This window comes from Mandrillus leucophaeus, unplaced genomic scaffold (genome assembly GCF_000951045.1).
Source record: "Mandrillus leucophaeus isolate KB7577 unplaced genomic scaffold, Mleu.le_1.0 Scaffold448, whole genome shotgun sequence".
In the NCBI taxonomy this organism is placed as follows: Eukaryota; Metazoa; Chordata; class Mammalia; order Primates; family Cercopithecidae; genus Mandrillus; species Mandrillus leucophaeus.
Window position 1 is genome coordinate 1854934 of NW_012104787.1, and position 17913 is coordinate 1872846.

Sequence of the window (17913 nt, forward strand, 5' to 3'; positions counted from 1 at the left end):
TCCTAGCACTTTGGGATGCCAAGGCAGGTGGATTACCTGAGGTCGGGAGTTGAAAACCAGCCTGGCCAACATTGTGAAACCCTGTCTCTACTAAAAATACAAAAATTAGCCAGGCATGGTGGCACATACTTGTAATCCCAGCTACTTAGGAGGCTGAGACAGGAGAATTGCTTGAACCTGGGAGGTAGAGGTTGCAGTGAGCCAAGATCGCACCACTGCACTTGAGCCTGGGTGACAGAGATAAGACTCCATCTCAAAAAAAAAAAAAAAGAAAAAACAAAAATAAACAACAATAATAATAATTTGCTTACTTAATATTTCCAGAAACGATGCCTTGGCCCGTGTTTGTTTTGTTTTGTTTGTATTTTTTCTTTTTCTTATTTCTTTTGAGGTGAAGTAGAATTCACCAATTTTTAGGAAGATGTATATTTTCCCCAGGACATGTTGGCTGGTATCTTCTTCTGTTGTTAACTAGCACTTTTCTGAATCTCTCAAGGTATAGTGAGAGCCGGTTGATGTAAACTATACTTCATAACATCTTATTTTCTAGAAATCCGTAAGCGCTGCTGCTGCTGCTGCTGTTGTTGTTTTAAAAGCATACCCCAGCCGTTTATGGCATCAAAAGCATTATAAAATATGTGTAGTTATTTCTTGAGTACCCCCTTCCTCCTCCTCCTCCTGTCTCTCTCTCTCTCTCTGTGTGTATGTGTGTCTCTCTCTCTGTCTTTCTCTCTTTGTCTCTCTCGTCTGTCTCTCTGTCGGTGTGTCTCTCTCTCTCTGTGTCACTCCCTCTGTCTTTTTCTCTGTCTGTCTCTCTCTCTCCCTCCCTCTCTTTCTTTTTAAAATAAACTCAGGTAGATCTAATCCATTTCCAAGGCCTCAATTCTTAACTTTAGAAACCCCAGATTTCATCTCCATACAGAATCCTGTATAGAACTGGTGAGTTGATTTCTGGACTTGGATGCTCAATAGATATTACATATTAATAAAGACCCAACCCTAAAATCTGGGTTTGCTTCTCCCTTGACTCACCTGTGACCCAGACTTACTGTCTCAATAAATCGTACCACTGTTCACCTAGGATTCTGGGAGGGTTTTCCCAATCTGTATTTCCCCATGTCCTAAAGGACCCATGACCAAGCCCTGTCCGTTCTGTCTCAAATATGTATCTTTAAACACTTCTCTCAATTTCCACAACTACCCACAGCCCCTTGTGGAACAACTGGCTCTTTGAAAAACATCCCAGAAGTTGTTTCAGCTTTTCGCTATGAGGCCTAAACCTGAGGCCTAAGCCCCTCTCTGTCTGTCTCTCTCTTTCCATCTCCCTCTCTGTCTGTCTCTCTTTGTCTCTGTCTCTCTCCGTCTTTCTGTCTCTGTCTCTCTCTCTGTCTCTGTCCATCTCTCTCTGTCTCTCTCTTTCTCTGTCTCTCTGTCTCTCTTTCTCTGTCTCTCTGTCTCTCTTTCTCTGTCTCTCTATCTCTCTGTGCATCTCTGTGTGTGTGTGTATGTGTGTGTGTGTGTGTGTCTGTGTCTGTGTCTGTGTCTCTCTCTCCCTTCCTCTCTTTCTTTTTAAAATAAGCTCAGGTAGATCTAATTCATTTTCAAGGCCTGAATTCTTAACTTTAGAAACCCCAGATTTGATCTACATATGGAATCCTGTACAGAACTGGCAAGTTGGTTTCTGGACTTGGATACCTCATAGATATTACATATTAATAGAGACCCAACCCTGAAATCTGGGTTTGCTTCTCCCTTGACTCAGCTGTGACCGAGACTTAATGTCTCAATTTTTTTTTAAAGGAAGAATTTATTTAAATCATTTTTATATTTAGTATATATTCATAAATTCTTATTTTATTTTATTAAATACATTAAAATCTGCTACTATTATGATTTATTTTGATGATAAATTTATATCAGATTAGCCAAAGGGAGCTCCTCAGCCTTGTTCCAAGATCTTTTGACGTGTTCCTATCATTATTTGAGCACATTTTTTACTGAAAAAAGTTGTGAAGAAAAAGTTGTAATTTCCCAGGACAATAAAAGGATGAGGGAAAAAGTATTTTAGGCAGAAAGAGCATCATATGCTATAGCAGAAAACTATGAAATAGTACAGTGTATTCTGATATCTACAATATTATCAACTTTCTGAGTGATGGAATAATGAGAGATGGGGCTAAAAATAAAGCAAAGAAGGGTTTTATATACTATTCTAAGGAATTGAAATTTTATCCTGTGAGTGATAATCAACTATTGATATAAATTATAAAGCTAACATTTTGTGACAGCAATGCCTATTTTATCATCTTTATGTACAGAAATCCCAGGAGAACTTCCGTATTTTTTATTCAGCCCTAGTAAATAATAATTCTTTCAGCTATGCCTTTTTGGTTTTGTCAGAAATGCTGTGAGGCTCATTGTCTTGAATAAGCAAGTAGAAAAAGGTATAAAACTATTAGATTGAAGACAATATGAAAATTATTTTCAGATGTACAAAGTGCCATGTAGTCCTGAGTCTACAAACTCTACCATTGCCAGTGTTTCCCTAGAGCTTTGGAATCACTTTCTCCTAACTGGAGAGACTTATATGAAAGTCTAAATGCTTTGTATATCTGAACCACACATTCTTTGAATTACCAAGGGACCTAACTATTTAAGCTGACCATATTACTGTCATCTATCTTTCCTCTTTAAGTTTCCTAGGAAAGCTATTCATTATCTTATTTGCTCTTCAGAAAGAGCCAGGAAATAGAAATATGAGGAATTCACGCTGCAAATACTATGTGAAATAGAGGCAGTAATATTAATAGGAACAGAACAAGTCTCCTGATATTTGCAGTATATCCAAAGAATGAATAATGATTTCTACTTTAGGTAGTTTAAGGAGCTTTTCTACTGGTTGTTTTGAAAAATGAAGTTTCTTGAGGTTCTCAATTTAATCAAGAAGAACCTGCATGAATATTAGAACATTTTGTTTCTGCTATGTTCTCTCCTATGATCAAAGGCATCTTTTCCTCATTTACTTTTTTTTCTTTTTTTTTTTTGAGACAGAGTTTCGTTCTGTTGCCCAGGCTGGAGTGCAGTGGTGCAATCTCAACTCACTGCAACCTCTGCATCCCAGATCCAAGGAATTCTCGTGCCTCAGCCTTTCGAGTAGCTGGGACTACAGGCTCCTGACACCATGCATGGCTAATTTTTTGTATTTTAATACAATAGTGATGCGGTTTCACCATGTTGCCCAGAGTGGTCTCGAACTCCTGAGTTCAGGCAGTCCACCTGTCTCAGCCTCCCAAAGTGTTAGGATTACAGGCATGAGCCATTGCACCCGGCCCATTTACTTTTCATTTTAAAAATTGATTTTCAGGGAAGGCCGGGCATGGTAGCTCACGCCTGTAATCCTAACACTTTGGGAGGCCGGGGGTTTGAGACCAGCCTGAGCAACATAGGGAGACCCGATCTGTGCAAAAACATCAAAAAATTAGCCAGGTCTGGTGGTATGCACCTGTGGTCCCAGCTACTCCATAGGGTGAGACAGGAGGATCATTTGAGCCAGCAGGTCAAAGTTGCAGTGAGCCATGATCACGCAACTGCACTCCAGTCTGAGCAACAAAGCCAGACTCTGTCTCAAAACCAAGATGAAACATCATATATTAAGAACTGACTGGTTTAAGAGGATGCACTTTAACTGAGAAAAATAATTTCATTGGTATAAATAGCTCCATTTCAAGATGACCACACCACAAAAAAAGGTTACTGCTATATAACAAAGATCCATATTGTTACTCTGCTCAGTAGAAAGGAATCCATTTGTACTTTGTGTGACCCTTTGGAGGCTTTCTGCATCATAGTGTCATTAGTATTTAACCATGTCTTTGATGATGACAATCCTGAGTGAACCCCTATTCATTTTGTGCTGAGTTCTTATATAGTCTTCTCAGTGATTATAACTGCATCATGGAAGATAGGAAATCTCAGTTACATTTTTATTACTTTCCCTGCCAAAATTCTGAACTAAAACGTAGTCAACCTCATCTCTGGACTAAACTAGAAAATATAAGAGACAAGTTAAGCTGTACTTATGGAACTGCAGGCTCATTAGAGGGAACTGTAGTCTCATTAGAGAAACCTGTAGCATCAATTTGTGCCCACTTTAGAATAGCTTTAATCCTACAAATGTACTTAAGAAAAGTAAACCCATTGCAGAGGAATGCTATCAGTTTAGATTTTATAATAATTCAGTCTGTCACTCTTAGCCACTTAGCTCAGTTCAGACAGCTATAGTGGGGAAGATGTCTAGACTCCCTCCCCTACCTCTGCCCCAACTCTCAAATAAAAATCTTATATCCTAAAGTACCTTGTAGTTTATTTTTACCAAGCAAGCTAGTCTACCTGCAAATTAACAGTAACAGTGATATCACTAGGTAATTTTACTATTGTAAGTTACAGTGAGTATTCCCTTGAATGCTATGATCTTCTCGGTGGGACATGTATTTTCACATGTATTGTAATACATATGAGTTTAATAAAGCTAATGTCCTTGCAGATTATTTGTGACCATTAGTAATCATTTGTAAGGTAGCTATCAGAATATATTTGTGGCCATGAAATAGTTTTGCTTTATAGGAAACTATTTTTTCTATTCAAAAATAAAATCTAGTTTTCATTATAACCTTCTTACCTTTTTAAAAATGTTTCATTCCTTCCTTTCCTATTTCTGCCTAAATGGATTTTATGGGCCACTGGCTGCTAGGTGATAACTCACGGGGTCCTTCAAGAGGAAAAGGTGCATATTTTTTTCTCAATTTTTTTTTCTCTTCTATCAAACTGCTGTTCTACAGTCACAATCAACAAGAGAAACAACATTTTTTGGTCCTTTTTCCTGCTAATTAGGTTTTCTTTCTTTTTTTTTTTTGAGACGGAGTCTTGCTCTGTCACCCAGTCTGGAGTACAGTGGCGCCATCTTGGCTCATTGCAAGCTCCACTTCCCGGGTTCACACCATTCTCCTGCCTCAGCCTCCCGAGTACCTGGGACCTACAGGCGCCTACCACCATACCCGGCTAATTTTTTTGTATTTTTAGTAGAGACAGGGTTTCACCATGTTAGCCAGGATGTTTTCTAATGGCCCAAGACAGTAAGAAGTGCTTTGGGTTTGTAATTTACAAAATAAGAGAAGTCTGTGACAACTTTTTTTTTTTTTTTTTTTAGACAGAGTCTTGCTCTGTTGCCAGGCTGGAGTGCAGTGGCATGATCTCGGCTCACTGCAACCTCCGCCTCCTGGGTTCAAGCAATTCTCCTGCCTCAGCCTCCCGAGTAGCTGGGACTACAGGCATGCGCCACCATGCCCAGCTAATTTTTGTATTTTTGGTAGAAGCAGGGTTTTACCGTGTTGGCCAGGATAGTCTCGATCTCTTGACCTCATGATCCACCCCCCACAGCCTCCCAAAGAGCTGGGATTACAGGTGTGAGTCACCACACCCGACTGAAGTAGGTTTTTATTGGTAAAGTAGCTAGGTACTGTATAATTTGGGGTGAGTCTTGAGTGGGAAAAGCCTCATGGCACATAAAATAGTGCTCGATTAATATTTGTGGGAAACACATGCACGCATGCACACACATGCATGCACACACAACCCTACCTGCTGATGTGCCAGAGAATTACAACACTCCTCCTTTGAGACATTCCTTTTAGTTAATTTGTTATATATCCAAAGACCCCTGTGTTAACATGCAAGTAGTTTAACCAAGGACCAGTATTAATCCAATAGCACCAAAGTATGTTAATTTCTTCAATTAAGTTATTCCACAATGTATACATATCTCAAAACATCATGGTATACACCATGCATATATAAAATTGTTGCCAATTAAAAATGAACTTTAAATAAAATGTTTATACTATAGGTCTATAAAGAAAAAAGTGCAAATTATTTTTCCAGTGAGGTAATCACTTTGTGACAAAGACTTTATAAATATTCAGTGGCTTAGAGAAGTAAAACGACAGCAGAAAGCACTGCTTTACTTTTTGCTTCCCAACTTTGGACTTTGTTTAAAAGATTTGCCATTCATTAAATACTCAAAGTATTTACTGAGTATCTACTATGAGTGTAAGGAAGGCACTGTTCTAAAAGTGGCAGAGAATACAAAGATTAATAAGACATAGGCTCTGCCTTCAATGAGTTTACCATCTACTAGCAGAGGTAAGGCAAATATTTAAATATCTATAGCATAAGATGGAGAGTGATAGATACCAGAAGACAAATATAAACAAGGTATAACATTACTTTAGAGATGGAAGAGATTATTCCTGCCAGTAGATAACCATGCTGCAATTTCCAAACAAGAAGAAAAAAAAAAGAAAACAAGGAGGGGCCAAGATGGCCAACTAAAAACAGCTACGGTTGGAGGCTCCCACGTAGAAGAATGAAAACAGCGAGTACATCCTACACCAGCAACTGAGGTATCCAGGTTCTCTCACTGGGACTGACTAGGCAGTTGGTGCAACCCATGGTGAGTGAGGAAAAGTAGAGTGGAGTGACAGCAACCCAGCATCCACACAGGGGAAGGGGAACTGCCACTCCTAGCCAAGGGAGGTAGTGAGTGTGCTACCCCACCTGGGGAACCATGGTTTTTCCATGGATCTGTGCAACCCACAGATCAGGAGATCCCCTCATAAGTCCACACCACCCGGGCCTTGGTTCCCAAGCACAGAACTATGCAGATTCTTGGCAGCTGTTCAACTGGAGACTGCCTAAGACTACCAAGTTCCTAGGGGAAGGGGCGGCTGCCATCACTGCAGCTGCCTGCTGCCAAAGATGACTGAGCTCCCAGTGGGAGGAGCGGCTGCCATCACTGCAACTGCCTGCTGCCTAAGACAACTGAGCCCCTGCAGGAAGAGATGGTTGCCATCACTGCAGCTCTAGTCTGCCATTTTAGAGAGGATAATAAATGACCTGATGGAGCTGCGAAACACAACACAAGAACTTCATAATACAACTATCAGTATCAATAGCTGGATAGACCAAGGAAAGGAAAGAATTTCAGAGCTTGAAGGCTATCTTGCTGAAATAAGACAGGCAGACAAGATTAGAGAATAAAGAATGAAAAGGAATGAACAAAACCTCTGAGAACTATGGGATTATGTAAAAAGACCAAACCTACAACTGATTGGGGTACCTGAAAGATGGAAGAATGGAACAAAGTTGGAAAACGTACATCAGGATATCATCCAGAACTTCTCCAACCTAGCAAGGTAGGCCAACATTCAAATTCAGGAAATCCAGAGAACCACAGTAAGATACTCCATGAGAAGAAAGATCATCCCAAGACACGTAATCATCAGATTCTCCAAAGCAAAAATGAAGGAAAAGTATTAAGGGCAGCCAGAGAAAAAGGCCAGGTCACCTATAAAGGGAAGCCCATCAGACTAACAGTGGACCTCTCAGCAGAAACCCTACAAGCCAGAAGAGATTGGGGGCCAATATTCAGTATTCTTAAAGAAAAGAATTTCCAACTCTGAATTTCATAACCAGCCAAACTAAACTTCGTAAAGTGAAGGAGAAATAAAATCCTTTTCAGAAAAGCAAATGCTGAGAGAATTTGTCACCACCAGGCCTGCCTTGCAAGAGCTCCTGAGAGAAGCACTAAATATGGAAAGAAAAAACCAATACCAGCCACTACAAACACACACTAAAGTACACAGACCAATGACATTTCGAAGCAACTACATCAGCAAGTCTGCAAAATAACCAGCTAGCATCATGATGACAGGATCAAATTCATACATATATTAACCTTAAATGTAAATGAGCTAAATGCCCCCAATTGAAAGACACAGAATGGCAAGCTGGATAAAGAGTCAAGACCCATCAGTGTGCTGTATTCAAGAGACCCATCTCATGTGCAAAGACACACATAGGCTCAAAATAAAGGGATGGAGGAAAATTTACCAAGCAAATAGATCTCTAACAATCTTAGTGTTTGTTTTTCTAACAATCCTAGTGTTAAAGTCTTACAAAACAGACCTTAAACCAAAAAGAAAGATCAAAAAAGACAAGTGCATTACATAATGGTAAAGGACTCAATTCAACAAGAAGTGCTAACTATCCTAAAAATACAGGAGGATGCAGATTCATAAAACAAGTTCTTAGAGACCTACAAAGAAACTTAGACTCCCACACAATAATAGTGGAGGCTTTAGCACTGCACTGTCAATATTAGATCACTGAGACAGAAAATTAACAAAGATATTCAGGACCCAAACTCAACTCTGGATCAAGTGGACCTGACAGATACCTACAGAACTCTCCACCCAAAAACAACAGAATATATATTCTTCTTTGTGCCACATGGCACTTACTCCTAAAAAGATTGCATAGTTGGAAGTAAAACACTCCTAGCAAATGCCAAACAACTGAAATCGTAAGAAACAGTTTCTCAGACCACAGTGCAATAAAATTAGAACTCAAGGTTGAGAAACTCACTCAAAACCACACAACTACATGGAAATTAAACAACTTGCCCCTGAATGACTCCTGGGTAAATAACAAAACCAAGGCAGAAATCAAGAAGTTCTTTGAAACCGATGAGAATAAAGAGACATTGTGCCAGAATCTCTGGGACACAGCCAAAGCAGTGTTAAAGAGGGAAAGTTATAGCACTAAACGCCCACATCAGAAAGTTAAAAGATCTCAAATTGACATCCTAATATCAAAACTAAAAGAACTAGAGAATCAAGAGCAAAAAAAAGGCCAAAGCTAGCAGAAGACAAGAACTAACCAAGATCAGAGCAGAACTGAAAGAGATAGAAATGAAAAAAACCTTTAAAAAAAATCAGTGAATCTAGGAGCTGTTTTTATGAAAAAAAAATTAATAAAGTAGACCACTAGCTAGACTAATAAAGAAGGAAAGAGAGAAGAATCAAATAGACACAGTAAAAAATTATAAAGGGGATATCACCACTGACCCCACAGAAATATGAACAACCATCAGAGAATATCTGTGCAAATAAACTAGAAAATCTAGAAGAAATGGATAAATTCCTGGACACACATAGCCTCCCAAGACTGAACCAGGAAGAAGTTGAATCTCTGAATAGACAATAACAAGTTCTGAAATTGAGGCAGTAATTAATAGCCTACCAACCAAAAAAAGCCCAGGACCAGATGGATTCACAGCCGAATTCTACCAGAGGTACAAAGAGGAGCTGGTACCATTTCTTCTGAAACTATTCCAAACAACTGAAAAGGAGGGACTCCTCCCTGACTCATTTTATGAGGCCAGCATCATCCTGATGTCAAAACCTGGCAGGGATACAACGAAAAAAGAAAACTTCAAGCCAATGTCCCTGATGAACATCGATGCAAAAATCCTCAATAAAATACTGACAACCTGAATCCAGCAGCACATCAAAAAACTTATCCACCATGATCAAGACAGCTTCATCCCCAAGAGGCAAGACTGGTTCAACGTATGCAAATCAATAAACGTGATTTATCACCAAAACAGAACTAAAGACAAAAACCACGTGATTATCTCAATAGATGCAGAAAAGGCCTTCGATAAAATTAAAATTCCCTTAATGTTAAAAACTTTCAATAAACTAGGTTTTGATGGAACATACCTCAAAATATAAGAGCCATTTATGACAAACCCACAGCCAATATCATACTGAATGGGAAAAAGCTCAAAGCATTCCCCTTGAAAATCAGCTCAAGACAAGGATGCCTTCTCTCACCACTCCTATTCAACGTAGAATTGGAAGTTCTGGCCAGGGCAATCAGGAAAGAGAAAGAAATAAAGGGTATTCAGATAGGGAGAGAGGAAGTCAAGCTATCTCTGTTTGCAGATGACATACTGCTATATCTGAAAACCCCATCATCTCAGCCCCAAAGCTTCTTAAGCTGATAAGCACCTTCAGCAAGTACAAAATCAATGTGCAAAAATCACAAGCATTTCTATACACCAGCAGTAGACAAGCAGAAAGCCAAATCATGAATGAATTCCCTTTCGCAATTGCTACAAAGAGAATAAAATACCTAGGAATACAGCTAACAAGGGAAGTGAAGGACCTCTTCAAGGAAAACTACAAACTGCTGCTCAAAGAAATCAGAGAGCACACAAGCAAATGGAAAAACATTCCACACTCATGGATGGGAAGAATCAATATCATGAAAATGGCTATACTGCCCAGAGTAATTTATAGATTCAATGCTATTCCCATTAAACTACCCTTGACATTCTTCACAGAATTAGAAAAAACTCCTTTAAAGTTCAAATGGAACCAAAAAAGAGCCTGTATAACGAAGACAATCCTAAGCAAAAAGAACAAAACTGAAGGCATCATGTATCTGACTTCAAACTCAACTACAAGGCTATAGTAACTGAAATAGCATGGTATTAGTACAAAAACAAACACATAGACAGTGGAACAGAATATAGAACTCAAAACTAAGACTGCACATCCACAGCCATGTGATCTTCAACAAACTTGACAAAAGCAATGGGGAAAGGATTTGCTATTTAATAAATGATGCTGGGAGAACTGGCTAGCTGTATGCAGAAAATTGAAACTAGACCCTTTCCTTACACCTTGTACAAAAGTTAACCCGAGATGGATTAAAGATTTAAATGTAAAACCCAAAACTATGAAAACCCTAGAAGAAAATCTAGGCAATACCATTCAGGACATAGACACGGACAAAGATTTCGTGACAAAAACGTCAAAAGCAATTGCAACAAAAGCAAAAATTGACAAATGGGATCTAATTAAAGAGCTTCTGTGCAGCAAAAGAAACTGCCATCAGAGTGAAGAGACAAACTACAGAATGGGAGAAAATTATTGCAGTCTATCCATCAGACAAAGGTGTAATATCCAGAAACTACAAGAAAAAAATAACCCCATTTAAAAGTGAGCAAAGAATATGAACAGACACTTCTCAAAAGAAGATATACATACAGCCAACAAACCTGTGGAAAAAAGCTCAACATCACTGATCATTAGAGAAAAGCAAATCAAAAACACAATGAGATACCATCTCATGCAGTCAGAATGGCAGTTATTAAAAAGTCAAGAAACAACAGATGCTGGCAAGGTGTGGAGAAATGGGAACTCTTTTACACTGTTGGTAGTTCAACCATTGTGGAAGACAGTGTGGTGATTCCTCAAAGACCTAGAACCAGAAATACCATTTGATCCAGCAATCCCATCACTGGGTATATACCCAAAGGAATATAAATCATTCCTTTATAAAGATACATGCATGTGTATGCTTATTGCAGCACTTATTCACAATAGCAAAGACGTGGAATCAACCCAAACACCTATCAATGATAGACTGGATAAAGAAAATGTGGTACCTATACACCATGCAATGCTATGCAGCCATAAAAAGGAATGAGATCATGTGCTTTGCAGGGACAGGGAGGGAGGTGGAAGCCATTATCCTCAGTAAACTAACACAGGAACAGAAAACCAAACACTGCATGTTCTCACTTAAAGTGGGAGTTGAATAATGAGGACACACGGGCACATGGCGGGGCAACAACACACACTGGGTCCTGTCGGGGTTGCAGGGAAGGAGAGCATCAGAAAGAATAGCTGGGCCTAATACCTAGGTGATGGATTGATCTGTGCAGCAAACCACCATGGCACAAGTTTACCTGTGTAACAAACCTGCACATCCTGCACATGTATCCTGGAACATAAATAAAATAAAGTAAAAAAATAAAACTTACAGAACCATCAGGTGGTTTACTACCCTCTCTTTCTTCCTTCCTTCCTTTCTTGCTTCCTTCCTTCCTTTTTCTCTTTCTCTTTCTTGGTCTCTTTCTCTTTGTTTTTCTTTCCTTTCTGCTGGGCTGTTATATATTCTTCATGGCAGGGTATATTTTACTCTCAGTATCCCAAGTCCCTAACTGTTCCTGGTTCATAAAGTGCACTCAGTCAATATTTGTTGAATGGATATGTGTATCATCAGACTTGCTGTTTAATAAGAAAATGCCTATTACAAAGCATATTCAACAGATAAAACCTATATAACTAAGAAGCAGAATTTTCTTCTCAGAAACTAAACATGTTTTTAAAAGACAACTTTTGTAAGATTATATCCAATTTGCACCATACAGTGCAGCCTATCACAAAAAAAAAAAGATCTAATCTGAGACCTATAAAGCTGAATAAAAAGCAGAAGCAGCAATCTCTATCATTCTGCCTTGACAATGATTTTTTTTATATTTGAATGAGTAAGTCAAGACCTCAATGAAAATGAGTTACAAATAAATTTATATTTCAGTTGTCAGTGATTGGTGAATTACATATAATCCTTTTTGAAGTGTTCACAATTTGAATAGAAAATTCTATGTAGCACTAAATAATCTCTAAGGTTTTTCAAACTTTGAAAATTTTGCGATTTTGATTGACCATGAGAAGAAATCACATATTAATAGTATAAGCAACTTTGTATATATTTTTCTTAGGTGCCTATGACAATGTCATTAGTCGTAGAATGAAAACCCTTTGGGGTAGTGCCTTTAAGTCAATTCATTGAACATGTCTGGAGCAGCCCCTAGGATTGGAGTAGGAGTGCTAAATTTAATAAGTTGCAATAACAAGAAACTCACAATCTTATGAAGGATAGATATAATCATTATAAAGTGGTTTAAAGAGATGGGAGCTTATGTATTTCACATATCTAAGTCTGGAGCCACGCAGTCTAGGGTGTTTTTGTTGTTGTTGTTGTTGTTGTTTTTTGAGACGGAGTCTCGCTCTGTCGCCCAGGCTGGAGTGCAGTGGCGGGATCTCAGCTCACTGCAAGCTCTGCCTCCCGGGTTCACGCCATTCTCCTGCCTCAGCCTCCCGAGTAGCTGGGACTACAGGCACCCGCCACCTCGCGCAGCTAGTTTTTTTGTATTTTTTGGTAGAGACGGGGTTTCACCGCATTAGCCAGGATGGTCTCGATCTCCTGACCTCGTGATCCGCCCGTCTCGGCCTCCCAAAGTGCTGGGATTACAGGCTTGAGCCACGCGCCCGGCCCAGTCTAGGGTTTTTACAGCAGCTCTACATTGTTATCAGGGACTTGGATTCTTTTTTCTTTTCACCTTTCTATACTTACTGCATGGGCTTGCATCTTCGTAGTTCAGAAGTGGCTACAGCACCTTCCAGTCCCCAGTGTCAGCCCAGCTCCCAGTTCCAGCCATGTTCCAGGTAGAAAAAACGGTAGATGGGCAAAAGCTTTTTTCTCTTAAAGCTTCATATCTTCATCTTTTTATTTGTAAGAGGAAGCCTGCCCCAGGGACTTATTCCTACCCCTGATTGGCCAGAATTATATCATACGGCCACTCCTAGCTGCTTACGAAGGGGATTGTGGATAGCAGGTAGGAGAGCTAAGCAGCAGTATTTGCAGTTACTACTTTTTGTTAACTCTTTGGGATGTAGGCTTATATGGCTCCAAGGAAAAGGTCCAGTTATTTATATATGAAGATATAATACTCCAAGAAGTTCCTTCTTGTCATTAAATTATGCATTTATTAATTCAACAAATACTATTTTTTGTTTGCTAATATGTGCCAGATGCTGTTCTAAGTACTGCGGACAAAAACAGTAAACAAGACAAAGTTGCTGCTCTCATGGAACTTTATGTTCTATTGAGAAGAGGAAGACTATAAACAAATATCAATATACATATTTATATTTATATATTTTATATATTGGTTATGAATATCCATATTATGTATGTACATAGGTATGTATATAGCTATGAAGAAAAGAAAAGTAGGGTAAGGGAAATAAAGAGTGATGGTGGGTATTATTCCATAGAGAGTGTTCAACAAATTTCTCTCTGATGAAGTGATATTTGAACAGAGACCTGAAAGAAGTGATGTATAGATGGGGAAATGAGAGACCATCTGGGGAAGAATGGTTCAAGCAGAGGAAACAGAAAGTATAAAGACCCTGAGGAGAGATTAATTTGGCATGATCAAGTAAAAAAAAGGAACCAGTATGACTAAAGCACAGTAAACAAAGAGGGAATGTTAAGAGGACAATGGGAGCCATAATATTTTGACCTTATAGGCCATAGCAGAGATTTTATTGTAAGGGACATGGAAAGTCATTAGAGAGCTATGAGCAGAGATTAGCACAATCCAGTGATTCTAAGAATCATTGTAACTGCTGTGTGGAGAATAAATTGTAGTATGACAAGGATAGAAGCAGAGAGACCAGTTAGGATGCTATTCAGTTTCCCAGGAAATCAGTGATGGTCTCAACTATTATAGTAGTCATCGAAGTGGTGAATAATTATCAGATTCCAGATATATTTTAAAGATAGTTTAAATATATAAGAATCAAGTATCTTGCAAGGTTCTGGCTTAATAACTGGAAGAATGGAGTTGCTATTTACTGAAATGGGAACTGCAAGAGAATAAGTCATTGTATGGGTGGAATAGGAGGATGGGGAATTAAGAGTTTGTTTTGGGACATTTTAGGTTTGAGTTGCTGGTTGCACATCCAAATGCATGCTGGATGATATAAAAATGTAGAATTGAGGGTAGAGGTTGAGATTGGAGATATAAAATTAGTAGTTTTAATGTATGGATTATATGAATGCTTTGGGACTAAATATGATTACCTGTGGAGTCGATAGATAAATAATAATATTTCTTCATAACTTTTTTCAGAGGAGAGAAAATTTCCTATGGTATCCTAAATAAATTGAAGTTTGGGGACTTCATTTTACTAACTAGTGCATTAAGTATTCAAAATTTTGTGTAGTAGTTGAGTACATGAACTCTGAAGCCAAAATTACCTAGTTTTGAATCTTAGCTCTTCTGTTACTAGCTCTGTGATTTAGGAAATGATACATAATTTCTCTAAGCTTCTCTTTCCTCACCTATAAATAAGGATAATTATGGTGCCTCACCATAAGGTTGTTGGGAGGATTAATGAGTTAATTTAGTATACTGCCTTGACACATAGAAAGAGCTCAAAAAGGATTAGTCAATGTCATCATTGAATTTTGCTAAGTTTTGACACATGATATAACACTGCTAACTTGATTTAATGTTCCCTATATTTTGCAGGCAGGAGAAACAGTTTCTCACCTGCTAATCTTCATTTGGGGACATTTGAAATTGGGAGTTGTGATATTGTAAGTCATTGCCACTTTTTAATCAGTGTTACAGTATCATATTCTTAGTTAATTATCTTACTGTTCAGGTCACAGTGCTGTCGATATCACCAAGGTGGCCAGAAGACACCGTATGTCTCCTTTTCCTCTGACATCTATGGACAAAGCCTTTATCACAGTCCTGGAGATGACTCCGGTGCTTGGGACAGAAATCATCAATTACCGAGGTACTGTTATATTTGACCATTGCCCTTACTTTTCTTCATTTTTTACCAAATAAGATTCATGTAACATTAATACACAGTTTTCCTGAAAAAGAAAGATTATTAACTATTATTACAATTATCATCATTCTTTTTTTTTTCTTATTTCTACTCAATAAGAAAAAGGCTAAGGGTTCAGCCTTAACAGTATACAGAGTAAAATCCATGAAACTGCCTTTTCATTAAAAAAAAAAAAAAAAAGGAAGAAAATCAGCTGTGTTTCTGCTGTCCATCAAAATACCAATACTGCAAACTAAAGAAAGGGCTGTCAGCACTGAGTGAGGAAAGTAAACTCCGAGTCTATGTGATGTCCTTTCTGTCAGAAATGGGAGACAACTAATATGTCTTGTAATCATCTTTTTCTGTTTGGAAACCCTGTATTTAAATGTAAATACAATGTATTTACATACATTGTAAATAAATATTAAAAATATGTTAATTTATCCATGGATAAGTAAGACAATGGAAAGGTAGCATTCCCCAGTATTTTGTTTTTAATTAACAACTTCCATTTCTAAACATTCAGCATAGGAGTTGTATTCAGGCATCCAGTTGCAGAAGACCAGACTGCTGAGGAGAACTTCCAGCCAATAAAGCTTGAGGTTTCTTCCCAACACCAAAAAGAGGAGTTGTATTTAGTGCAATCTGAATAAAATATAGTTTCTTAATTTGTTATGCAGAAAGAACACAACAGAATTAATTCTATAAATAAAAAACTTGATAGAATCATAAAATATTCAAACTACAATGAACAGTAGAGAGCACAAACACCCTAATTTTTTTGCAAGGAAACTCAAACTCAGAATAGCAGAAAAGGAATAGGATTAAGGTCTCAAGATTTACATTCTTCCTTTTACTACATAATTGTGCTCTCTTCTTCCACCATTAAATTATAAAAAATAATGCAGCTAACACAATGGTGCCAGATTTTAGCTCTTTTCTCTGTGTCCCCACTTAGACAAGAATCGTTATTATAGTTTGCCCTTATCCTACATCTTTGGTTCACATTCTTTTAGATATGCATATCATTAGGCTTAAACCATTTGTTTTTCTTTTACTCCTCAGTAAAGGAAAGACTAGAAAACTCACTAGAGTAGGTATTAGTCAGGAATTAACTGTGCGATTTCAAAACAATTTTAATAGAGTAGTTTTGTTTATCATCAAATGTAGAATGTTGAGATATTTATTGGTATCAGTAGAAACCAAGACATTTTCAGAAAATATGAATGTAAACTTAAGTTATAAAAAAATTAATACTACTTTACCTGTATAAAAATAAATAAACCATTCCTGTTGTTTTTTTTTTTTTTATAATTTCAGAAGAGTTTCCCTTAACATCAGTCCTTAGAAAAATCTCACCATGTATTCCAGGTCACATTTAAAGAGACATTCTGGTTGTTTTTTTTTTTTTAAAAAAAAAGGTTGGAAATTGCCATTTCATTTTTCCTCTAGAGAAAAATGCTGTCAGATGTATTCTCTTTTCCCTTCATGTGCTTCTTTCCCATTCATTTATTCATCAAATCAGTTGTCACTTATACGTGAGCAGACTCTTCATAGATGGATAACTTTTTGTCAAGTGTTTCCACCTATGGTGATGAAAAATAATAGTGAGGTTTGCATTGAACCTTTGAGTTGAATCAAACTCAATTTTTTGTGTGAAACGGTATTGTAATTAGACCCCCTAGGCACTTTGATTAGGTGTTTAGAAAACATCATATATAGAAACACAATTTACTTTGTTCAACAAATATTTAATAAACATCAAGTAGATGTCAGATACTATGTTAAGTCCTGTATTTGCAAAGATGAATAAAAATAAAACTCCTGCCCCGTGGATTTCATGGGCTAGTGCAGAAGAGATAGGTAAATTAATGTGGTACTTGTCTCCTCTAATTGGCTCCTTTACAGGCTTGCCTTCCTTTGTCACTTCCTTGAAAAGCTTTCTTTACAGTTTTTTTTCTTTGGCCCTTTTCACATCTTGTCCATTGACTTCAGATGGCCTCATGCAGGCTAGTAGTTTCAGATACCATTTATAAGGTGAATTTTAAATCAATACCATTGCCCAGAGCTTGTCCAAGCTCCAAACGCATATTCTAAATGTATTACATATCTGCTGCTAGTAAATATAACATGACAAATACTAAACTTATTTTCTCTACTTCTACAATACTTGTGTTTTTACATCCTCTTAAAACTGTCCCTTGTTCTGCATTCCCTCTGTTATTGTTTTATTTTAGGTTTTGTTTTTTTTTTTTTTTCTGAAATGGAGTTTCACTCTTGTTGCCCAGACTGGAGTACAATGGCACAATCTCGTTTCACGGCAAACTCCACCTCCTGGGTTCAAGTGATTCTCCTGCCTCAGCCTCCTGAGTACCTGGGATTACAGGCGTGCACCACCATGCCCAGCTAATTTTGTATTTTTAGTAGAGACAGGGTTTCTCCATGTTGGTCAGGCTGGTCTCAAACTCCCGATCTCAGGTGATCCGCCCACCTCGGCCTCCCAAAATGCTGGGATTACAGGAGTGAG

General features: G+C 38.0%; 1 protein-coding gene across 8 annotated transcripts in view; it reads left to right on the forward strand.

The window, feature by feature from the left end:
• GPHN (gephyrin) overlaps positions 1-17913 on the forward strand; it is a 767219-nt gene that overhangs the window by 608418 nt on the left and 140888 nt on the right. For all 8 annotated transcript variants that reach the window (XM_011994243.1, XM_011994246.1, XM_011994241.1 and 5 more), the window contains one exon: positions 15213-15350. In XM_011994243.1, the coding sequence (XP_011849633.1) occupies positions 15213-15350 (138 nt within the window). The remainder of the gene's footprint in view (positions 1-15212; positions 15351-17913) is intronic.